The 22,588-nt window shown below is 45.8% G+C and overlaps 1 protein-coding gene across 1 annotated transcript in view; it reads left to right on the top strand.

Annotated features, from left to right (window-relative positions):
• csmd2 (CUB and Sushi multiple domains 2) overlaps nt 1–22,588 on the top strand; it is a 366,715-nt gene that overhangs the window by 283,776 nt on the left and 60,351 nt on the right. Inside the window, exons 37-43 of the mRNA XM_056298741.1 lie at nt 2,085–2,181; nt 3,198–3,302; nt 4,179–4,297; nt 9,507–9,576; nt 11,266–11,382; nt 12,333–12,542; nt 15,842–16,030. Of these exons, the coding sequence (XP_056154716.1) occupies nt 2,085–2,181; nt 3,198–3,302; nt 4,179–4,297; nt 9,507–9,576; nt 11,266–11,382; nt 12,333–12,542; nt 15,842–16,030 (907 nt within the window). The remainder of the gene's footprint in view (nt 1–2,084; nt 2,182–3,197; nt 3,303–4,178; nt 4,298–9,506; nt 9,577–11,265; nt 11,383–12,332; nt 12,543–15,841; nt 16,031–22,588) is intronic.

Raw genomic sequence — 22,588 nt, forward strand, 5'->3', positions numbered from 1 at the left:
TGCCTAGTTCCAACCACACGCAATATCGATCATAGCAAATAAAATGGTCATTTGATGTTGTTCGACATCCTTTTGGATTTCAAATTCACAGCCACATTCTTGAAAGAGGGCAAGAAAGTAAAGAAAGATGGTGTGTAATGTTCTGCCACCTTGCCTTCTTAAACAGTAAGTGCATACTCATTTTTAGCCTGCTCACACTTTGAAAAAGGTGGTCGGTGTAGATCAATAGGCCATGATGGTGTCACACTGTCAGGTTGGGACTAATCTACCCGGAGGATTTGGTCGGCTAACTTTCTTTTTTGTTTTTGGCACAGTGATGCAGTGGTTAGCACGGTCACCTCACAGCAAGAAGGTCCTGGGTTTGAACCCAAGGGTAGTCCAACCTTGGGGGTCATCCCGGGTCGTCCTCTGTGTGGAGTTTTCATGTTCTCCCCGTGTCTGCGTGGGTTTCCTCCGGGTGCTCCGGTTTCCTCCCACAGTCCCAAGACATGTAGGTCAGGTGAATCAGCCGTACTAAATTGTCCCTAGGTGTGGATGTGTGTGTGTGTGTGTGTGTGTGTGTGTGTGTGTGTGTGTTTGTGTGTGTGTGTGGGCGCTGTGATGGACTGGCGGCCTGTCCAGGGTGTCTCCCCACCTGCCGCCCAATGACTGCTGGGATTGGCTCCAGCATCTTGCGACCCTAATTTGGATAAGCAGCTTGGATAATGGATGGATGGAACTTAGGGTTGTTGTTTTTTTTGGATTTTCCCCCTTTTTCTCCCCATTTGTACCTGTCCAATTACCCCACTCTTCGAGCTGTCCCGGTCCCTGCTCCATCCCCTCTGCTGAGTCAGGGAGGGCTGCAGACTACCACATTTCCTCCGATACATGTGGAGTCGCCAGCTGCTTCTTTTCACCTGACAATGAGGAGTTTTGCCAGGGGGAGGTAGCGCGTGGGAGGATCATGCTATTCCCCCCAGTCCCCCCCCCGAACAGGTGCCCCAACCAACCAGAGGAGGCGCTAGTGCAGTGACCAGGCCACATACCTACATCCAGCTTCCCACCCGCAGACACGGCCAATAGTGGACGCCTGACCAAGCCGGAGGTAACACGGGGATTCGAACCGGTGATCCCCGTGTTGGTAGGCAACGAAATAGACCACTAATCTACCCGAAAGCCATCTGACACATTTCTATTTGGTTCATATTTCATTGGTCTAACACGCTGGACTCCTCATATCTCACCTATGTCACATGGGTCTCGACATCTTGAATGCCCCAAAGTGACATCAGCATCGGGAGGTGGGTGATCATCAATGATGTGCAGTTTGCCCCGGAGCAAAACATCGATTCTGCCCTCGAAGCAGGCGTGTGATAGGTCCCATTTGTTGCTGAATTCATCTTGAGGGCAATCGGTTCCCCCACCCTTCATCCACACCAACAGGTTTTCAGCTCCAAAAATGTGAAAAGGGTTTAGTACCTCTTTAAAGCAGGATAAACAGAAAAAGACAGATTTATAGTATATTAATACATTTAAAGCACCCATAACCGCCTCGTTCCCATAAAAACCCGAAGAGAGGAGCAGAATAAAATAAAACGTGATATCATCTCGAGGTGATAAAATAGAGCTCAATATATTTTAAGACTTTTGAGGAGTACTTGGCGATGCCTTATCACTTTTTGTACGCATCAATAGCTTTTTCTAAGCTGAAATGTGGAAACTGTCTCATTTTGACCAAGAAGTGAATTGACTCTTCAAAATGTGATTTTTACGTGCAAAATATGAACAAATGGTCAAATGATCACACCTGCTATCATCTTTCATCCACTTTTCTGTCATTCACTCTCTTTTTTTCCAACAATCTCTCTTTATATTTTGGTCTTGCCCACTTTTATTTTCTTCCATATTCACATTCTCTCTCTGCCGCGGCCCGTGTCATCCCGTGATAGTCCCTGTCTTCATCCTGAACTGGGTTCATCAAATGCCAACACACATTCCCTTCACACGTTTTCACTCGTTTCTCTTTTTCTGTCCCTCCTTACTTTCCTTCACGACTCTCTGTTTTCTTATCCCTTCTCCATAATCCTCTTTCCTCCCTCTCTCAGATCCAGGTGATCAGTTTCGTCACGGAGCAGAACTGGGATTCCCTGGAAGTGTTTGATGGAGGAGACAACACTGACACCATGCTGGGCAGCTTTTCAGGTATCGCTTTGTCTTTCTCCGTCTGTGTGTGTGTGTGTGTGTGTGTGTGTGTGTGTGTGCGTGTGTGTGTGTGTGAGAGAGGATGGGGGGAGGGGTGCATCCAGGTGTGTAGTCATTTGTTCTCATTTGATGGCCAGCGTGTTTTTATCAAGGTTTAGTACATGCATTTAGCACTTCAACCTTTGACAAATTTGCTTTTAAAAATCATTTATCTGCAGTTGCCAGAAAAGGATGGCACTTTATGACCTCTCCCCATATTTAAGATGAAGCCATGGCCGGCTACCCAGAATTGTAAAACTTTATAATGAACAAAATGGGGGCTCCATCTTGCTGCAGGTATTTGGCTTTGAAAAGTGGCGATGCGAGTACAAAAACGCAGGCGGCTTAGTTATGGGGAAATTCACTCTGTCTGATTTCCACCTGGCATATTGTTGGTGCATTTTTAAAAAGGTTAGGCTTCCCTGTGAGGAGATGAAGTGAAGCGTTTGTTCACAGCGTCTGTAGCTCTACCCTCACAGCCGGGACGGGGCGGTAGAGGATTCTCATTTAGTTTATGCTTGAACTGGACAAAAAGTAAATGTTAGACGAGTCTCCAACAAAAGAGATTAGAGAGAAATGCCAAGCACATAAGTTGGAGTCATTAACATTAAACGTCCAGCAATCTGAGGCGGTATCTGGAAACTCTCTGGCCGTGTTTTTTTTTTTAGTTCTTGGGGAAAGAACTTTCTTTTTCTAAATATTTTCTTTAGTAATTTGTCATTTTCTTGCCTTTAGACACATTTGCCTCTGCAACTTTTCCAAGTATTGTAGGCAGCAATATTCTGTTCCCCTCCATCCCCTTAATTTGTTCCTCTCAGGGTGTAATATATACACCCAAACACACACACACACACACACACACACACACACACACACACACAGACCAATCAACACGCTTCTCTCAGCGGTGAGATAATGGTCGTCTTCCTATGCAAAAGATAGTGGTACTAAATTGTACTATTAATCTTTTCTCCAAGGCACCACGGTCCCGGCGCTCCTCAACAGCACTTCCAATCAACTCTACCTCCATTTCTTCTCCGATATCAGCGTGTCCGCTGCTGGATTCAGACTAGAGTACAAAAGTAAGTTTAGCGCCGTTCGCACCACATAACCGAATGTACCCTTCACATTCAACATCCAGAGGGTATTACCGTTATTGAAGGCTGCACTTCGCAGCGTTACATCTGCTTACATGTCTCTGTCTAACAGCCAGATTTTGCACGGAAACACGTCAGACATTTCCTGGGTTCAGTCTGTGTGGACCTTCGTCATTATTTTTTGCTTATTTTTGTGAATTTTCCTCAGTTGAATCAGACTGGAAACCTGTCCAGGGTTTCTCCTCGTCCTCTTGCTTCAAAAACGCCGGGTTAGGCTCCAACAGCCCCCCGCCCCGATCAGGCGATCCTTAAATGGTTTAAGCCGGTAAAGACAACAAACTAGGCGTCCAGGTGGCATGGCGGTCTATTCCGTTGCCTACCAACACGGGGATCTCTGGTTCAAATCCCTGTGTTACCTTCAGGTTGGTCGGACGTCCCTACAAACACAATTGGCTCTGTCTGCGGGTGGGAAGCAGGATTTGGGTGTGTGTCCTGGTCGCTGCACTAGTGCTTCCTCTGGTCGATTGGGTCTCCTGTTCCGGGGGAAGGGGGAACTGGGGAGAATAGCGTGATCCTCCCACACGCTACGTCCCCCTGGCGAAACTCCTCACTGTCAGGTGAAAAGAAGCAGCTGGTGACTCCACATGTATCGTAGGAAGCATGTGGCAGTCTCCCTCCCTGGATCGGCAGAGGGGGTGGAGTAGCGACCGGGATGGGTCAGAAGAGTGGGGTAATTGGCCGGGTACAATTGGGGAGAAAAAGGGGGGAGGGGAGAACAAACGAAAGAATGAATGAATATTTCTCATATTCATCTCTGTGCTTGTCTTTTCTTCCTCTATTCCTTCCTTTCTTACTTCATAGCTGTGTCACTCACCAGCTGTCCGGAGCCTGTTGTTCCTATGAATGGCATCAAAGTTGGGGAGCGCCTCCAGATGAACAACGTAGTGTCTTTCCAGTGTGAACCCGGATACACACTGCAGGTAAACCACCAATCTTTTCCCCCCTTCCCTCACCAACAACCCCTAACATCTGCCCTCCAATATCAATCTCTGGGTCAGATTTCACTCTTACATGTAACCCCTCAGGATTTGGCAGAGCAGCACAGGCTTATAAGCAATGCAGACGTGTCTAAGGCCTGCCTACCTCGTCTCTAAAACCGCTTCGATTTATTATTTTTTTCCTTCTCTTCTCCATCATCCTGATCCTCTCCAAACCCTCTGTGGGCATTACTGCTCTTTCTTTATCTCCTCAAAGGGCAACTATATCCCACAGTTGCTGACAGATCATTGTCACACAAGTGGAGGTCGACTGAGTGAATGCAATCTTTACAGACATTTTAGAGTAATTTGTGTATTTGGGCGTTGGCTGAGACAAGTTGAAATATGAGATGGACTTGTTGCTATTCTTGACCCGGCCTTGCAAGTTGCAACCGACAGCTTTATTGACAGCCGGACACCAGCTAACAGTTTAAAATGGTCTGAGTAGGTGTGTCTCGACAAAATATTCTGGCTACAGACCCTCTCTCTGACTCCCGTATGGTACCAACTCTCTCGAGTCGCAGTGATGTTCAGAGCTCTTGCATATTATGTACTGTATCAACCAAATGTGCAAACAATCTAAAGACACTATTTTTTTACAAACTAACTCAACTATATTAACATTACTAAGAGGAAGTAAGACAAACAAGGATACATTCTTAAATAATGTAAAGAATTTACAGAAGTGACAAATTACGAAGGGTGCCTTTAATTAAACGGATGCAGTGCCTGGGAACTTGTTCAAACACAACTTCTTGAGTACCCAGATGTCCTCTGTATCAGTCTTAACACTACTTACTACAACAACTGCAGCTAGCATGTCTGGCTTTTTTTTACTAAGAAACTGTGTCAAAAATAGATATATGAGGGGCGTCCTGGTAGAGTAGCGGTCTATTCCGTTACCTACCAACACGAGGATCAGTGGTTCGAATCCCTGTGTTACCTCCGGCTTGGTCGGGCATCCCTACAGACACAATTGGCTGTGTCTGCGGGTGGGAAGTCAGATGTGGGTATTTGTCCTGGTTGCTGCACTAGTGCCTCCTCTGGTTGTTCGGGGCGCCTGTTCAGGGGGGGTGACTGGGGGGGAACAGCATGATCTTCCCACACGCTACATCCCCCTCGTGAAACTCGTCACTGTCAGGTGAAAAGATGCGGCTGGTGACTCCACATGTATCAGAGGAGGCACGTGGTAGACTGCAGCCCTCCCCGGATCGGCAGAGGGGGTGGAGCAGCGACCGGGATGGCTTGGAAGAGTGGAGTAATTGGCCGAGTACAATTGGGGAGAAAAATCAACAACAAAAAAAGATATATGTAATGAAACGTCTTCCTCCCTTGATCTACTATTTAATCCACTATTTGGGCTCCTGATCATGATGACAATACACATCTTTATGCGCACATGTACTTGAAATGCGCAGGGCCATTTGTGTGTCAGATAAGAAAGTTTGGTCCAGGTTTTTAAACTGTTTGAAATGATGGTTTAAGTGCTCTAGAGAGTGATGCTCTGCATGCTTGATCAGGAATTCTGACAGTGCTCCTAATTTTCAAATGGCCAAGTTTGATGCCAGAGTACACTGAGTGCCAAATTGCAATTTATTGCACCTGACATTGAAGTGCTTTGCACCAAGGGTAGGCATTAAGGAAGTAATGATGTCGATCTAGGAAACTGTGAAATATATGTACAAATGGACTATTTTTATCACCTTGTCAGAAACTGCTGCGATCATTATTTATATTTCTACCACGGCCACAGAGAATACCGGTTTCTGATTGGCTGGAGGGTGTGTGTTAAAACCGTATAATGCCCATGCAGAGCAAATAAAGTTTAATAAACTGTTCTGAATTCATGCACTGGCCACAGATTTGCTATGTATAACCATAGCAAGGCGGCACGGTGGTGCTGTGGTTAGCTCGGTCGCCTCACAGCAAGAAGGTCCTGGGTTCGAGCCCCGGGGTAGTCCAACCTTGGGGGTCGTCACGGGTCATCCTTTGTGTGGAGTTCGCATGTTCTCCCTGTGTCTGCATAGGTTTCCTCCGGGGGCTCTGGTTTCCTCCCACAGTCCAAAGACATGTAGGTCAGGTGAATCAGCCGTACGAAATTGTCCCTAGGTATGAATGTGTGTGTGTGTGTGTGTGGGTCCTGTGTGATGGCCTGGCGGCCTGTCCAGGGTGTCTCCCCACCTGCCACCGCATGACTGCTGGGATGGGCTCCAGCATCCCCGCGACCCTGAGAGCAGGATAAGTGGCTTGGATAATGGATGGATGGATGGATAACCATAACAACATGCTGATTTTGTAGCAAGTGTGGTAAACATTCAGTTTGCTTGACAGCTGACTTTTGCTCCATAACCTTTTAATTTTTAGTCTTAAACTTACAACAAGTGATTGCTGTTATATATATATACACATTCACCGGCCACTTTATTAGGCACACCTGTCCAACTGCTCTTTAACGCAAATTTCTAATCAGCCAATCACATGGCAGCAACTCAATGCATTTAGGCATGTAGACATGGTCAAGACGATCTGCTGCAGTTCAAACGGAGCATCAGAATGGGGAAGAAAGGTGATTTAAGTGACTTTGAACGTGGCATGGTTGTTGGTGCCAGACGGGCTGGTCTGAGTATTTCAGAAACTGCTGATCTACTGGGATTTTCACGCACAACCATCTCTAGGGTTTACAGAGAATGGCCCGAAAAAGAGAAAATATCCAGTGAGCGGCAGTTCTGTGGGCGAAAATGCCTTGTTGATACCAGAGGTCAGAGGAGAATGGCCAGACTGGTTCGAGCTGATAGAAAGGCAACAGTAACTCAAATAACCACTCATTACAACCGAGGTATGCAGAAGAGCATCTCTGAACGCACAACACGTCGAACCTTGAGGCAGATGGGCTACAGCAGCAGAAGACCACACCGGGTGCCACTCCTGTCAGCTAAGAACAGGAAACTGAGGCTACAATTCGCACAGGCTCACCAAAATTGGACAATAGAAGATTAGAAAAACGTTGCCTGGTCTGATGAGTCTCGATTTCTGCTGCGACATTCGGATGGTAGGGTCAGAATTTGGCGTCAACAACATGAAAGCATGGATCCATCCTGCCTTGTATCAACGGTTCAGGCTGGTGGTGGTGGTGTAATGGTGTGGGGGATATTTTCTTGGCACACTTTGGGCCCCTTAGTACCAATTGAGCATCGTGCCAATGCCACAGCCTACCTGAGTATTGTTGCTGACCATGTCCATCCCTTTATGACCAGTGTTCCCATCTTCTGATGGCTACTTCCAGCAGGATAACTTGCCATGTCATAAAGCTCGAATCATCTCAGACTGGTTTCTTGAACATGACAATGAGTTCACTGTACTCAAATGGCCTCCACAGTCACCAGATCTCAATCCAATAGAGCACCTTTGGGATGTGGTGGACCGGGAGATTCGCATCATGGATGTGCAGCCGACAAATCTGCAGCAACTGCATGATGCTATCATGTCAATATGGACCAAACTCTCTGAGGAATGTTTCCAGTACCTTGTTGAATCTATGCCACAAAGGATTAAGGCAGTTCTGAAGGCAAAAGGGGGTCCAACCCAGTACTAGCAAGGTGTACCTAATAAAGTGGCCAGTGAGTGTATATATCGAGTCAAGTCGGTGAAGGTTGATTACATATGTACATACAATAGTCAGATAAAGCGGGGGGTAATGCAATTATAGGCTATAGCCCACTAGATTTAGCATCCTAGTCATTGCTGGTAATGATATAGTCTTTTTTTTGTTGTTGTGGTTGACAGGTGATTCTGAACGTATTCAAAGGTTTCTGCAACGGAAAGCAGCATATGTCTATTCCAGGACATATTTCAGTAGGCACAGACATATAATGTAACACGCCATCAGCGTGGCTGAAATAGTAACAAGCAGCCTATCAGTGGGGTCGTTTACAAATTACAAATTACCTAACTTATAACTTGACATCCATCTTGCCACTTCAGTCTGCTCCTCTTAAATAATGTTGCTGGCCACTTGAGGACGCAGTATGTCAATTTTTTTCTCAGGGTGTGTGCACAACTGCCGCCATGGGCTATGCGTCGATATGACCTGACAAGGATGTTTTTTAGGACGGTCTCACAACTGATGTATGGACACACAGAGGACAACAAATAACATTACAGATGTGAGGACATGCAAGCTAGCTAGCTATATAGCTTTACTAGTTTTACTTTACTAGTACTACTGCTAGTACTACTTTACTACCTAGTTTTACTCATGACACTTCTAGGATATGACTAATCCCTGGAACATAATCACTACTTGCTGATCCTCTGCCTTCCTCATTGAACACTGCCTTGCTCCACCTACACATGCAGATGGTTTCGTGCTTGTTTACATTCGGAAGCCTGTGCCTCCAGTGCCTGCTTCCTTTTTTCTCTAATTATTTTTGGCCCCTCCTTTACTTTTTGACATTTTCTTGTCCACAGCTCTTGTTGGCCATCTCACTGCTGCGCGCTGCTGTGATGTTAACCTGCTTGGTTGTGATTGGCCAGTGCCCAGTCCCGGGACACGCATGCTCTCATGTGCAGCCCGAATGACAGGCATGAAGGGCTGTCATGGATTTTTTGACAGTCCATCAGCCCACCGATGCGGCGGCCCACCGGGATTCGTCCCGGTATGCCCGATGGCCAGTACATAACTGCCATGAGCACAATTGACCTGGCAGCCTACCGAAGGGCTGTTTTTAAGAAACACCCCGTTCCAGTATTTATTGTAGTCTTGCGAGCAATCTGTGGTTCCCCATAATCTCCCTTCCTCCCCCTCTCACCACTCTATGATTATTTGATGTGCTTGCATGCCGCCTCTGTAGTATTCTCTGACGTTTCAGACGGATGTTGTAAACGGGCTCAGCAGAGAGAGAGAGAGAGAGAGGGACAGCGAGAGAGAAGAGAGAGAGGGAGAGAGAGAGAGAGAGGGAGAGAAGTCATGTGGAGAGAGATAGCAGGTTCAAAGGACTGGAGTGACAGATGAGTGACAGTGGAGAGAGGCAAACTGATTTCCTGTTCAATTTTTTTGCTTTGTCTTTCTGTGTGCATCTTTGTGTATGTGTGTGTGTGGTGTGTGTGTGTGTGTGTGTGTGTGTGTGCGCGCGCGCACGTATGTATGCACCAGGGGAACTCGCACATCTCCTGTATGCCAGGACCTGTCAGACGGTGGAACTACCCTCCTCCCCTCTGTATAGGTAAAAAGACCTTTATTTCTCTGACTTGCTCATTTTCTCTTTGTTTCCCTTTCCTTTTCTTCACAGTTTCTCCCCTACTTTCCCCCCACCCTCACTCTCTCTCTCTCTCTCTCTCTCTCTCTCACACTCACACTCGCTCTGCTTTCTGTCTCTTTTTCTTTGAGGATGTGTCTTGCCACCCACACCCAAGGTAACAGTCCTGCTGTGGTGACAGCTGATTATTCCACACATTATACAAGCATCTCCGGCCAAGGTCCCTGTAGACAGACTGTACTGCTCCCCTCCCTCCTCATCCCCTGCCTTTGAATCACAACAGCAATTGATTACCATATAACCACATAGGTGACAACAATACTTTGGCACTCTGATAGGGTTTCTTTCCACTCTATCGCCCTCTCTTTCTCTGTCTCTCGCACATAAACACACACAGACACACACACACAGACACACACACACATGTTATGCCTACCCTTGCTCTCAAGTCCAAATACTCCTCAAATCAGAGATGGAAGAAAATCAGCGACATAAATAAGGCTGCACAATGCCACTAAGAAGGTTGTGGTTATGTTGCACTTGTATGAGTGTGCGTGTACGTGTGCGTGCATGTGGGAAAATATGTGTGAGCTGATGCACCTTTGACTTGGATTTGATATATCTGGACTCTGCTTTCAAGGTCCTGCAGGGCATCAGAGGGCATTACATACGGTCTCCATTTGTTGCCCCGAGTCTGCCTTCCTTAGAGCCTGCAAGAGTGTGCCTTAACAAACAGGCTCCACTTACTGGAACAAGCTCCTATAGCCTAATTAGTTCAGTCTCGCACTGTGATAGGTTGAAGTCGGGGGTAGATTCATCGCGTTTACAGGCATCAGCAGTTTGCTGATTACCCCGGGCTTTACCTGCTGCCACGGGATAACATTTAACCCTGCTCCTAGTCCTTATAGAAACACAAGGGTATTTCTCAGCAGTTCTGCCCCCCCTGTAGTTTCACCACCATTGTGTGGGCTGTTTGTAGTATTCATTTATTAATCTTCTTCCTGGAGCTTGTTTTTTTGCTTTCTAAGTCTTTCCTTTTTTTCCCATGACTCAGCCAAGTCTCTCACTTTAGGTTTTAGCATCGTTTTAATGTTGGTGACTCACTCTCTGTGTTCTCCCTATCCCTTTTTTTCCTCCTCAGTTTTCAGTTCCACTTTTATCTATTTTGAACTGCTTTCGAGCCTTATTTCTGCATTTCACTCAAGGAAACATTTAAATCCATCAGTGGTTGAAGATGAAAGGGGCAGGAAAGGAAGGCGATGGTGGCAGACTGAGATAGATGCCTTGCTACCTTGATATGTAGCGCGCAGAGAGCAAAGTCCTCCAGAGTCCTCTGATATTTGTAAGAGCTGAATTGACCTATTTCATGCAATATCATACCCCCGCTGTGTCAGTCTGAACGAAGACTATGCACCTCTCTCTTCACTAAAACTTTACTGGAGTTGCTGCTTAGAACACACAACTTCTTTTTTTTCCAAGATGGAGAATTGACAGTAAGTAGGTCAGCAATTTGGTATTCCTCATTGAACAAAGAGGTGCGCTGAACTCATTTCCTGCTGAAACAGTATTGACATTCATGTGGAAGAAGTACCCCCACCCCCCCCGCACCCCCAATGTGTGAATTTTGATGGTATATCCTTCCTGCCCCTCTGCTAGCTCAATGTGGTGGAATCCGAGAGGAGATGGAGGGTATGATCCTCAGCCCTGGTTTCCCTGGTAACTACCCTAGCAACAGTGACTGCACCTGGAGAATCTACCTGCCCGTTGGTTATGGTGAGCTATAGAAGAGCCTCTTATAGCAATCTGCTCAACACACGGCAAACTACCTCTCCCTGTACATCTTGTACGTCCATGAAATGACAGTTGTTGAATTAAAAAAAAAAATAGAAGATAGCCCAGTTGTGTATCTTGGACACAGGAAGGTACATTTCATATGTTGCTCCCTTTCCATAAATGCTTTCTTTCTTTCCCTACTTATTTAAGCAATAGGACATGAGAGAGGTGGCATGGTGGCACAGTGGTTAGCGTGATCGCCGCACAGCAAGAAGGTCTGGGTTTGAGACCCGGGGTAGTCCAACCTTGGGGGTCGTCCCGGGTCATCCTCTGTGTGGAGTTTGGATGTTCTCCCCATGTCTGCGTGGGTTTCCTCCGGGTGCTCTGGTTCCCTCCCACAGTCCAAAGACATGTAGGTCAGGTGAATTGGCCATCCTAAATTGCCCCTAGGTATGAATGGGTGTGTGTGTGTGTGTGTGTGTGTACGTACGTGTACGTACGTCGGCCCTGTGATGGCCTCGCGGCCTGTCCAGGGTGTCCAGTGACTGCTGGGATAGGCTCCAGCATCCCTGCAACCCTGAGAGCGGGTTAAGCGGTTCGGGATAATGGATGGATGGATGAATGGACATGAGAGGGACCTCAAGTGTTCTATTGCTTTTGTGCAACAGTTTTATAAAGCAAAGAAACCCAGAAAAATTATTTAAGTTTTCAATATTTGCATTTCCCTCCACCGACAAATGTAGTTCCTCCACAAAAGGCTTGTTGCTATACAACCAAGAATTACAAGTGGAAATTGAAAATGTTGTTAGCATATAAAGTAGCTTAGCTAAAAACACTTGCTTGTAGATGAACACTTTGTAATAGTATAAATGATTTTTGCACTTTGGACTTTTACTGGTGACTGCTGAGTAACTCCAAGAGAGGAGCTTTGACGTGTCTCATCATTTCAGGAGCCCATATTCAGTTCTTCAACTTTTCCACCGAGGCCAACCATGACTTCCTAGAGATTCGTAATGGTCCCCTGGATACCAGCACTGTGATTGGTCGATTCAGCGGCCAGGATGTCACCTCTTCTTTGCTCACAACATCTCATGAGACCACAGTTTATTTCCATAGTGACCACTCGCAAAACAAACCTGGCTTCAGGTTTGAGTACCAAGGTAAGGAACCGAGAAGAACAGTGTTTAATAAGCAGTGTTCATAGCTCCTATATAAGATATGCAAAGAACAGTAAATCATGGGCGTCCGGGTAGCATGGCAGTCTATTCCGTTGCCTACCAAGATGGGGATCGCCGGTTCAAATCCCCGTGTTACCCCTGGCTTGGTCGGGCGTCCCTACAGTCACAATTGGCTGCATCTGCAGGTGGGAAACCGGATGTGGGTATGTGTCCTGGTTGCTGCACTAGTGCCTCCTCTGGTCGATTGGATCACCTGTTTCGGGGGGAGGGGGAACTGGGGAGAATAGCGTGATCCTCCCACGTGCTACGTCCCCCTGGTGAAACCTCCTCACTGTCAGATGAAAAGAAGTGGCTGGCAACTCCACATGTACCTGAGGAGGCATGTAGTAGTCTGCAGCCCTCTCCGGCTCGGCAGAGGGGGTGGAGCAGCGACCGGGATGGCTCGGGAAGAGTGGGGTAATTGTCCAAGTACAACTGGGGAGAAAAAGGGGGAAATTAAAAAAAACAAAGAACAGTTAATCATCATGATGTAAAAGTTCTTGAAGATGAGAAGACCAGAGTACTTCGGCAAGGTTTACCTTAGCTCATCATGTTACAGAGCGCTTGCCCCATTTCATGTCAGACTTGTCAGCATCTTCCTTAAATGTTGACATGTATTTGCTGGTGGCTGTTGCTGAAATGCGGTATTCAATTAAGCGAGGTGATTCAATTTTCTTCAGCCGTGGGACATTGAATGTAATTATAATGAGCAGAAGTATTTGTCTGAATTGACACAATCAGAGAGGGGAGTGTGAGAATGAAGGTTACAGGGATGAATCATGACTCGTGAAAGCAGAAGGATAAATCATCATCCCTGAGCACATTTCTTTTATCGTCTGTGAGTTCATTTATGAACTATTAGTGTCAGTTCACTGCGGGCTGGACTTGCTGTGCATATAAACCAATAACATTACTGAATTACCTGGAGAACTTCATGTATCATACTAATCAACCTGCAGAGTCAGTAAATTCCCACCTCTATAAATCTCTGTATGAAACAAGAGTTGATCACTTAGGAGATTTATCCGCAATGTGCCAATGATTCAAGGGTTGTTAGCCTTCCCAAGGCTTCACTGCGTATCTGCAAGACTGCGAAGGCTAAACAAGCCTTGTCTATGGGTGCAACAGCCACGGCAAGGTGCTCAGGTTTATATATTGTGATTCAACAAACGAGCAAGCAAATCGATCGGTAGCGCTGTGCATTCACATAATTATGTGTACATTAGCATATAAATCAAGCATTATATTTGGAAAGGTCCCCATGACTTATCTCCCACAAAGGGATGCTGTGGGCCATAGAAATCAATTTCTTTAGTCATATTTATATCCTGGCTCTTCAAGGTTCAATGCTTGCTCGGCTTTTGTAGCTAGCGGAAGGAAAAAAAATCAACTAAATTAATAAATAAATACATAAACAGAGGAATAATTTACCTATGCTGCATCAAATCAATCCCACCTCTGACCTCTATCTCTATTTCTCTATCTATCCATCTGTCTATTGTTTTGTTTTTTGTTCCAAAAAAGCTCCCAGGGAACATTTTAGCAGCTGAAAGGGTAAAAGAGAAAGAGTGCAGGTGGTGCAGTGAGCAGGATGAAGGTCAAAGAGAGCAACAGATTTTTAAAAATGGAGGATGGACGTCTGGGTAGCGTAGCGGTCTATTCCGTTGCTTACCAACATGGGAATCGCTGGCTCAAATCCCCATGTTACCTCCGGCTTGGTTGGACTACCCTACAGATACAATTGGCTGTGTCTGCAGATAGGAAGCTGGATGTGGGTTTGTGTCCTGGTCATTGCACTAGCACCTCCTCTGGTCAGTTGGGGCACCTGTTCAGGGGGGAAGGGGGAACTGGGGGGGGGGATAACATGATCCTCCCACGCACTACGTCCCCCTGATGAAACTCCTCACTGTCAGGTGAAAAGAAACGGCTGGCGACTCCACATGTATCAGGGGAGGCATGTGGTAGTCTGCAGCCCTCCCCGGATCGGCAGACGGGGGGGAGCAGCGACCGGATCGCTCGGAAAGATGGAGTAATTGGCCAAGTACAATTGGGGGAAACCCCCCCCCCCCCCAAAAAAAAAGTGATCATTACAAGAAAGAGAAAGGGAGAAGTTGAAACAAGAGCAAGTATTTTGACCTAGGTGTTTCCAATGTGTATCATGTTTCACTGGTCTGGTAATACTCACACCGAGTCCCAGCTTTAAAGCGGGGTTGCATGGGGGCCCATCATCTGTATCCGGGATGAGGGAAGTGACAGTGGCAGCCTGGGGCCAACTGTGACGTTTGCTGACTTGCATACATGCCAACATGTTTCCCTCCATGTAGACTTCTTGGTGTGACGTGATTTAAAGGGGAAATTCGATTTTTCAACCTTATCTCCGTCTATCTGTGACAGGGATGGCACATGAAAAACACCTGCAGTTGTTCTCGAACCTCCCTGCACCTCTGGAGCAGCAGTGAAACAGAGTTTTTTCTGGCTGCCAAATGATGCATGGTGACATCATTTGGCAGCAAGAAAAACTCATTTGGCAGCCAGAGAGGGGCTTCTATACTAGCGTTTCTATACTAGCAGGGTTTCTATACTAGCAAGGCTTCTATACTAGCAGGGTTTCTATACTAGCAGGGTTTCTATTCTAGTAGGGTTTCTAATACTCTAACCTACCCTAGTCACCCTGTTCACAAGATACATCCTCGTTCTCTCGGCTAAGCTACATTTCTGATGGTGTGAATGGCGCCCCGCAACACTAACATAGAGAATGTTATGGATGACGATATGAAGGTACGTGTCGGTGCTGTGGGAAAGACAGGAGAACTCTGATTTCTCCATCGGTATAGTGCGCTGTGAGGACTTCATTGCTTCAGTCGATCAGGTTACTCACCAGTACTGACTGCACATACACAAAACCATCGGCGAAATGTCCCTTTAAGAACATTACGTTGCAGTTTTTTTTAAGTTGTACATAAATTAGCTCAGTTGGTGAAACTCTTCCATGGAAAGTATGACTTAAAGTGTGACTAGACAGTTTCCTCTTCCTGTCAGTGTAGCTGATTCTTGGATGCGGCTCCATATCGCCTAAACCCACAATTACAATTATGAAGCAGGCAGTGTAAATGAAGTGATTAAGCAAATAAAGAAATAGGGAAAATTATAGCTTTGACAGCAGACTGTATCACAGTGTTTAACTCGTTGATGTCTCTTCATGTTTTTTTTTTAATTTATTTTTTCCTTATCTCATCCCCCAGCTTATGAACTTCAGGATTGCCCTGATCCGGAGCCTTTCCGTTACGGGGTGGTGGTGGGTGCAGGATACAACGTGGGCCAGTCCATTTCTTTTGAATGTCTCCCAGGGTATCAGCTAATGGGTCACTCCATCCTCACCTGTGAGCACGGTACCACCCGCAACTGGGACCACCCTTTCCCACGCTGTGAAGGTACGTGATATGAGGCTTTCCCACGTAATGTATAGATCGTATGTTATAGACTCCTCACGTTGTAGTTGAAGTCACACACCTGTGAGGAAATCTGCTTTACCGCCTAACGCTCGGAGATACAAAAGGCATAGCCCTAGGATCAGCTCCTGTTTTGAAGGTATTGAGCTGTTGCATCACCGCGGCAAAACACTGGCTATGGAGGTAGTGATTAACCATTATGCTTAATGCAAATTAAACTGAATTATCATTCCCCATTACTGAAGCAAAGTGTTCTTCCATGAAAATCAATACTGCACCAAGGAGAAATGGAGAACGGGCAAAAAGGGAAGGGTTGTATAGTAAAAAAAAAGGTAATGGTTGGCTCTATCCTCCCTGCCTTGTCCTTGACCCAGATTCTCACGCTCCAGCTGTCAATTATTCAATAAGGCAGACAAAATTACAGAGTTGGGGTGACGGCCGTGACACCGGACTTTGAATAGGCGAACAGAGTGATAGATTGGAGAGCAAGAATTAAATGGAGAGAGAGAGCTGGGAGCAGAAAGAAATGGGGGATTACTATATCTCACAGCAATTTAGGTTTGTAAGGAACGGGCCTTTCCAATATTGGTGTGAAGCATGAAGAAAGCCAGAGAACTGGCCGAATCATGTGTGGGACTCACACCTCTGCATGTGTGTGTGTGTGTGTGTGTGTGTGTGTGTGTGTGTGTGTGTGTGTGTGTGTGTGTGTGTGTGTGTGTGTGTGTGTGTGTGTTCGTTCCTCTACCTGTGTGTCATGTGACTGCTATCCAAAACGGGTATGAGAAGGCTGCTTGACGTTCCTGACTGTGAGTGTGATTGAATTGGCTTTAAAACAGCAGCCTGGTGTGAGGATGTGATGCAGCCAGAAATAAAAAGCTCTGAAGAGATAAACACATCTGACGATAACATCAACACATCTGACGATAACAACACCTCTTGAATGACTAACTGATTAACTGCCATTTCAGTTTTATGCGGAAAAAAAACAATAAATGTTTTGGTTGATGGTTGATGTTTTTTTTTGATGTTTTTGTTTATTTTTTGCCTCAATATCTGGATTTTGCAGGAGCCGTATCATTCCAGACTTATCAGCCGCCCTTGGTAACTTGTTATCAAATAAGGGTAACTTGTTATCAAATAAGGACTTTCACCATCATTAATGAGGAATCAGGAACATTTATTTGTCATTTCATTCGACGCACCCGTGTACATGAAATGAAATGAAATATCGTTTCCCCCAGCCCACAGTAACACAATGACCAAAAACAAATAGCCAAACTACAAAAAAGAACTACAAATACATACTATATACATATACATATAGCCAACATATAAAAAAAAGTAAATTAAAAAAAATCACTATCCAAGAGAGCGAACACCATGATGACTAGGAACTGCCGTTCTGCATGGGCTAGCAGTTAGCTTAGCCTGCCCTGCTTCCGCGTCCTGTCAGACTGCCCTCGGTGTTTCCTCCTCGGGCACAGCTCTAGGAAGGGCCGTGGTCCCTGGGCCCACCAGACGCAGCAGACCAGGCTCCCCAGCCAGACACCCTCGACACACACACACCCGCACCCCACAGGACGACACCAAAAATACAGTCAACGCTAGGTGACGCCGCCGCCAGACCGCCCCCAGTGCCACCAGGACTGCTTGTCTGCATGGGTTAGCAGCCTGCCCTGCTTCCATGTCCTGTCAGACCGCCCTCGGTTTTTCCCCCTTGGGTGCAGCTCCAGGCAGGGCCGCCCTGAGCCCACAGGACTCAGCAGACCAAGCTCTCCCAACCGATCCAGCGCCAGCTCCCCCGGCCATCAAACTTAGACGTGGCCAAAGACACTTCATGGACGGTACTGGTTGAGGCTGCTGCAAACGTGAATTCAGGCCGCCATCTTAAACATGATTACATGATTTAACATGATAACATGTTAATGATAACACCATTAACATGATTTCCTTGTTTTTTTTGTAGCTTCTAATGCATTTTTTCACCTCCCTACACAATCAATACAACATGGCAGCAAACCATGTTTCAGCAGCTGTAATAGTCCCAGCACAACACGATAGTCCATCTCTCTCTCTCTCTCAGCTCTGCTCAGATCTCCTTTTGTGGATTTGAGATGAGAGGGTCGGCCCTTGTTCACTTGCTTCCTCCCACCAACCTGTTTTCACAGTACTAGCGGTGCATTACCCTGCTCTTTGACCTCTGTCATGTAGCGTTCATTCTACCCTGTACTCCACTTCCACACTATATCATTCGTTCTTTTCGCACCTGGTTTGTTTACGCTGCCTTTCGGAAGGTAAATTGCTTTTCTCTCATTCTATGTCATCTCCTCTTCTTCTCCACCTCTGTCTCGCCCCCTCCCACCGCCTATCGGCTGACTTGTGCGCGCGTTCGCGTCATCGGCTGAACGTGCGGACACGCACGCAAATGCACCCGCACATTCTCTTTCATATACACATAGGCCTTAGTTTGCCAATCGATGGCGTCGGCACGTGGTGCACCTAGATAGAGCAGCCAGGCTTTAATCAATGGCCCTGGTCGATAGCTCATTTAACAGGTGAGGCAACCGCAGAGGAGCCATTCTACCACAGGGCTAATACATGCAGCTATACTACGCACACGCACATGCACGCACACACACACACACACACACACACACACACACACACACACACACACACAGGAATAAGGGAGAACTTTTGCCCATAGACATCCCAGTAAGTGCATTGTAGCTGAACGCCCCCTTTCAAGTTTCATTTTATTGTTATATACATATAAAAAGTACCCTGTACCATTAAATACAACGAAATGCATGTGCCCTGGCTCTCCTAGCCCTAAAAATAAATAAATGAATGAATGAATGAATAAATAAATAAATACAATATATATATAGGAGATACTAAATAATAATAAAAAAATAATAAATTGGAAATACCATAAAATAATAAATCACTGAAGTTATGTAAGATGCCTACCGTTAATTATTCTGACACCTGGGGGTAAAAACTGTCTTTGAGGTGGCTGGTCAGAGCTCTGGTGCTCTGTAAGTGTTGTCCTGAGGGAAGGAGCACAGTGGAACTGTACACTACACAGTAAGAAACTCATCCTTTTAAATCTCGTCTTAAAACCTTTCGTGAAAGCTTTTATAAATGTTTGATATTTATTTTTATTTATTCATACTGTTTTTATTTTTACTCTTATTTATTTGGTCTTTTTCTTATTTGTGCCTTGTCTGGTTGTATTTCTTTGTAAAGCACTTTGTAACATTTTTTTTTAGAAAAGTGTTATATAAATAAAGCTATTGTTGTTATTATTATTATTATTATTATTATTATTAAGGAATGAGAACAGACCACATGCTGGGTGGATGGTGTCCTCCATGATACTTAGGGCCTTCCTTCTGCAACAGGTGGTGTACCTACATATCCTGAAGCTGTGGCAGAGCTGTTTCTATGATGTTTGAAGCAGGTTTTACTGTCCTTCTCAGTCGCTTGTGGTCCCGTTCAGTCAGGTTGCCAAACCACACCAGTATGCTCCCAGTAAGGATGCTCTCTATGGTAGCCTGATAGAAACTGACCAGGGTCTTCATGGACATTCAGAATTCCTTGACATCTTAGAAAGCATCATCTCTGTTGTGTCTTCTTTTTTTTTTTTTTTTTTTTCAATTTAAGTTTTTATTGAGTTTCTTTAGGGAACATAAATACAAATGAGAAAGTACAAAGACTGGGAAAACAAGAAGAAAAAAGAGAAGAAAAAGAGGAAGAAAAAAAAGCAAAACAAACAAGAATTAAAACAGCATGACTTAAACAAAAGCACAGCGTCATCTCTGCGGCATTTGTGACATTAATGATGGTGAAGTCCGTCAGCACATCATCAGTCCTTGAAGGAGTCCGCAAGTGACCCATTCTACAGCTCAAACCTGGAAACCAAAGAGATGTCCCTAAATGAATAATCTTGGTACAAACAGCTAAACGTCCAGATTGACTTTCACATTTTGTTGTTTTGCTTTGGGACCACAATGCATCCACACAGAGTCGACGACACACCTGAATCAGGCTGGTCTGACAGATGAGTCCCTGCCATTGTAATGCTGTTCTAGTTTATCCCTAGTATTGTTTTTTCGCTGACTTAATGGCTTTCCTCCGTGCATACCTGACTTCCTTGTAGCGGTCCTTATTCCCGGCTTTAAAAGCGGCAGTCCTTTTCTTTCAGTCTCAGCTGAATGTCATTATTAATCCAAGGTTTCTGATTCGGATAGGAGTGGATGGTACTGAGTGGGAATAAAAAATGTCAATACAGAATTTAACATAGTCAGCAACTGTATTGGCATATTCGTTCAGGTTCAGAGGGTTCCTAAAAACCGACCAGTCTGTTGAATCAAAACAACCCAGAGGTTTGAGCTTATTTTCCTCTGACCGGTACTGTACTGTCCTCAAGGTGGGTTTCTTGCTCTTAACTTACTGATTCTAAACAGGTAGCAAGAGCATAGATGAATGGTCTGATTTTCCAAAATGAGGCAGCGGAATAGACTGGTACGCTCACTTGATAGTCGAGTTGCATTGATCCAAGATCTTGTCGGCCCTGGTTGGACAGCTGAAATGCTGGAAGTATTTAGGTAGCAACGATTTGAGACTACAGTGATTGAAGTCCCCCCGCCACAATGGAAATAGCCTGTGGATGCTGATTCTCATAGATGCTGATTGTGCCATAGAGCTCTTCCAGAGCTACTGTGGTGTTGGCCTGTGGTGGAATGTAAACACCAGTTAGCAGGACGGAGGAGAATTCCCTTGGTAGATAAAATGCTCGACACTTGATTGTAAGATGTTCCAACACCAGCAAACAGGACTGGGAGATTACGTTCCACGTCAGTGCACTATGCGTGGTTAACCTAAAAATATACGGGCGTCTGGGTAGCGTGGTGGTCTGTTCCGTTGCCTACCAACATGGGGACTGCCAATTTGAATCCCCGTGTTACCTCCAGCTTGGTCGGGCATCCCTGCAGACACAATTGGCCGGGCCTGCGGGTGGGAGACCGGATGTGGGTATGTGTCCTGGTTGCTGCACTAGCAGCTCCTCTGGTCGGTTGGAGTGCCTGTTCAGGGGGGAGGGGGAACTGGGCGGGAAAAGCGCGATCCTCCCACGCACCATGTCCCCCTGGCAAAATTTCTCACTGTCAGGTGAAAAGAAGCGGCTGGTGACTCCACATGTATCACAGGAGACATGTGATAGTCTGCAGCCCTCCCCAGATCGGCAGAGGGGGTGGAGCAGCGACTGGGATGGCTCGGAAGGGTGGGGTAATTGGCCGGATACAGTTTGGGAGAAAAAAGGGGAACATTCAAAAAAAAAGGAAGGTAGAGAAAACGTACTCCCCTACCTTTTACCTTGCCGATCGTTTCACACAAGCAGTCCAGTCGGTGCACGGAGAAGCCATCAGGCTGTATGGCCCTGTCCAGGATACTCGGGGTCAGCCAGGTCTCAGTAAAACAGAACACACAGCAATCTCTCATGTCCCTTTGGGTGCTAATACGGCAGTGAAGTTCATCCAGCTTGTTGCCAACAGATTTTACATTGGCTAGCAAAATGCTAGGGATGGAAGGTCGAGTTGGGCGATGGCGTTGCCTAGCCAGTACCCTGCCTCATCTTCTGCATTGCCACCTGTGTTGGCATCGTTTGCTGGTGCTCCAAGATACCATAGGGTTGTAAACAATGTCTTTTGGTCTCTCCGGAGGTGCACACAAGAATGGAACATTTAGTCTTAAATCCAGTAAGGCCTGACGGTCATAAATCCTGACGGTCATAAATAATCATGATGTAGTATGTGCGAGAAAGCTAACGATTAATGCAAAAACTGATATAAAGGAGAGAGAAACTCCTAGCGTGTCGCCATCATTTGGTGCCAACTTGTTGTCAGATTCCCACACAGACTGCTTGAGATGTCTGCACTGCAGTGATTACTACCTATCCCTGGTGCTCAACAACTCCACAACAGTGACTATGAGATTTCTCCTTCGGGTGCCATTGGGAATCTTTAGGAAGAGCCTAATGTTCATTAAGTTGGCTTGAGCTTCGTGGGCTCCCAAGGAATTTATTGAAATTTACATGTGGCTGTCTTTGCAGACAGATCTGGGGTATGGATGGAGTGATTAGGCCTGGCTGGAAGGTGTGTTGTTGTGCCTGTGGGAAAATGTGGGTGCATACGTTGTTTGTGTGCACACTGGCATAGCATGAGTTTATTTACATGTGTGTGGTTAGCATGCTTGTGTCTCTCTTTATAACCCTTTTGATTTTTTTTTCTAGTGCCTTTATGGTTGCATTTTTTTAAGTTAGGTTTATTTACATAGCCCAGAATCACACGATCGTTTTGAAGGCCTTTACGATCAGAACAATATGTAAGTATACGACATATGACACCTATACTTGAACCCTACACCCGAATGAGGAAAAACCCCACAATAAAAACCTTATCAGAAGAAAAAAAAATATGGGAGAAAACTCTGGAAGAGCAACAGAGGAGGCTCTTCCAGGATGGACACACATTCAGT

This window comes from Lampris incognitus, chromosome 18, assembly GCF_029633865.1.
Source record: "Lampris incognitus isolate fLamInc1 chromosome 18, fLamInc1.hap2, whole genome shotgun sequence".
In the NCBI taxonomy this organism is placed as follows: domain Eukaryota; kingdom Metazoa; phylum Chordata; class Actinopteri; order Lampriformes; family Lampridae; genus Lampris; species Lampris incognitus.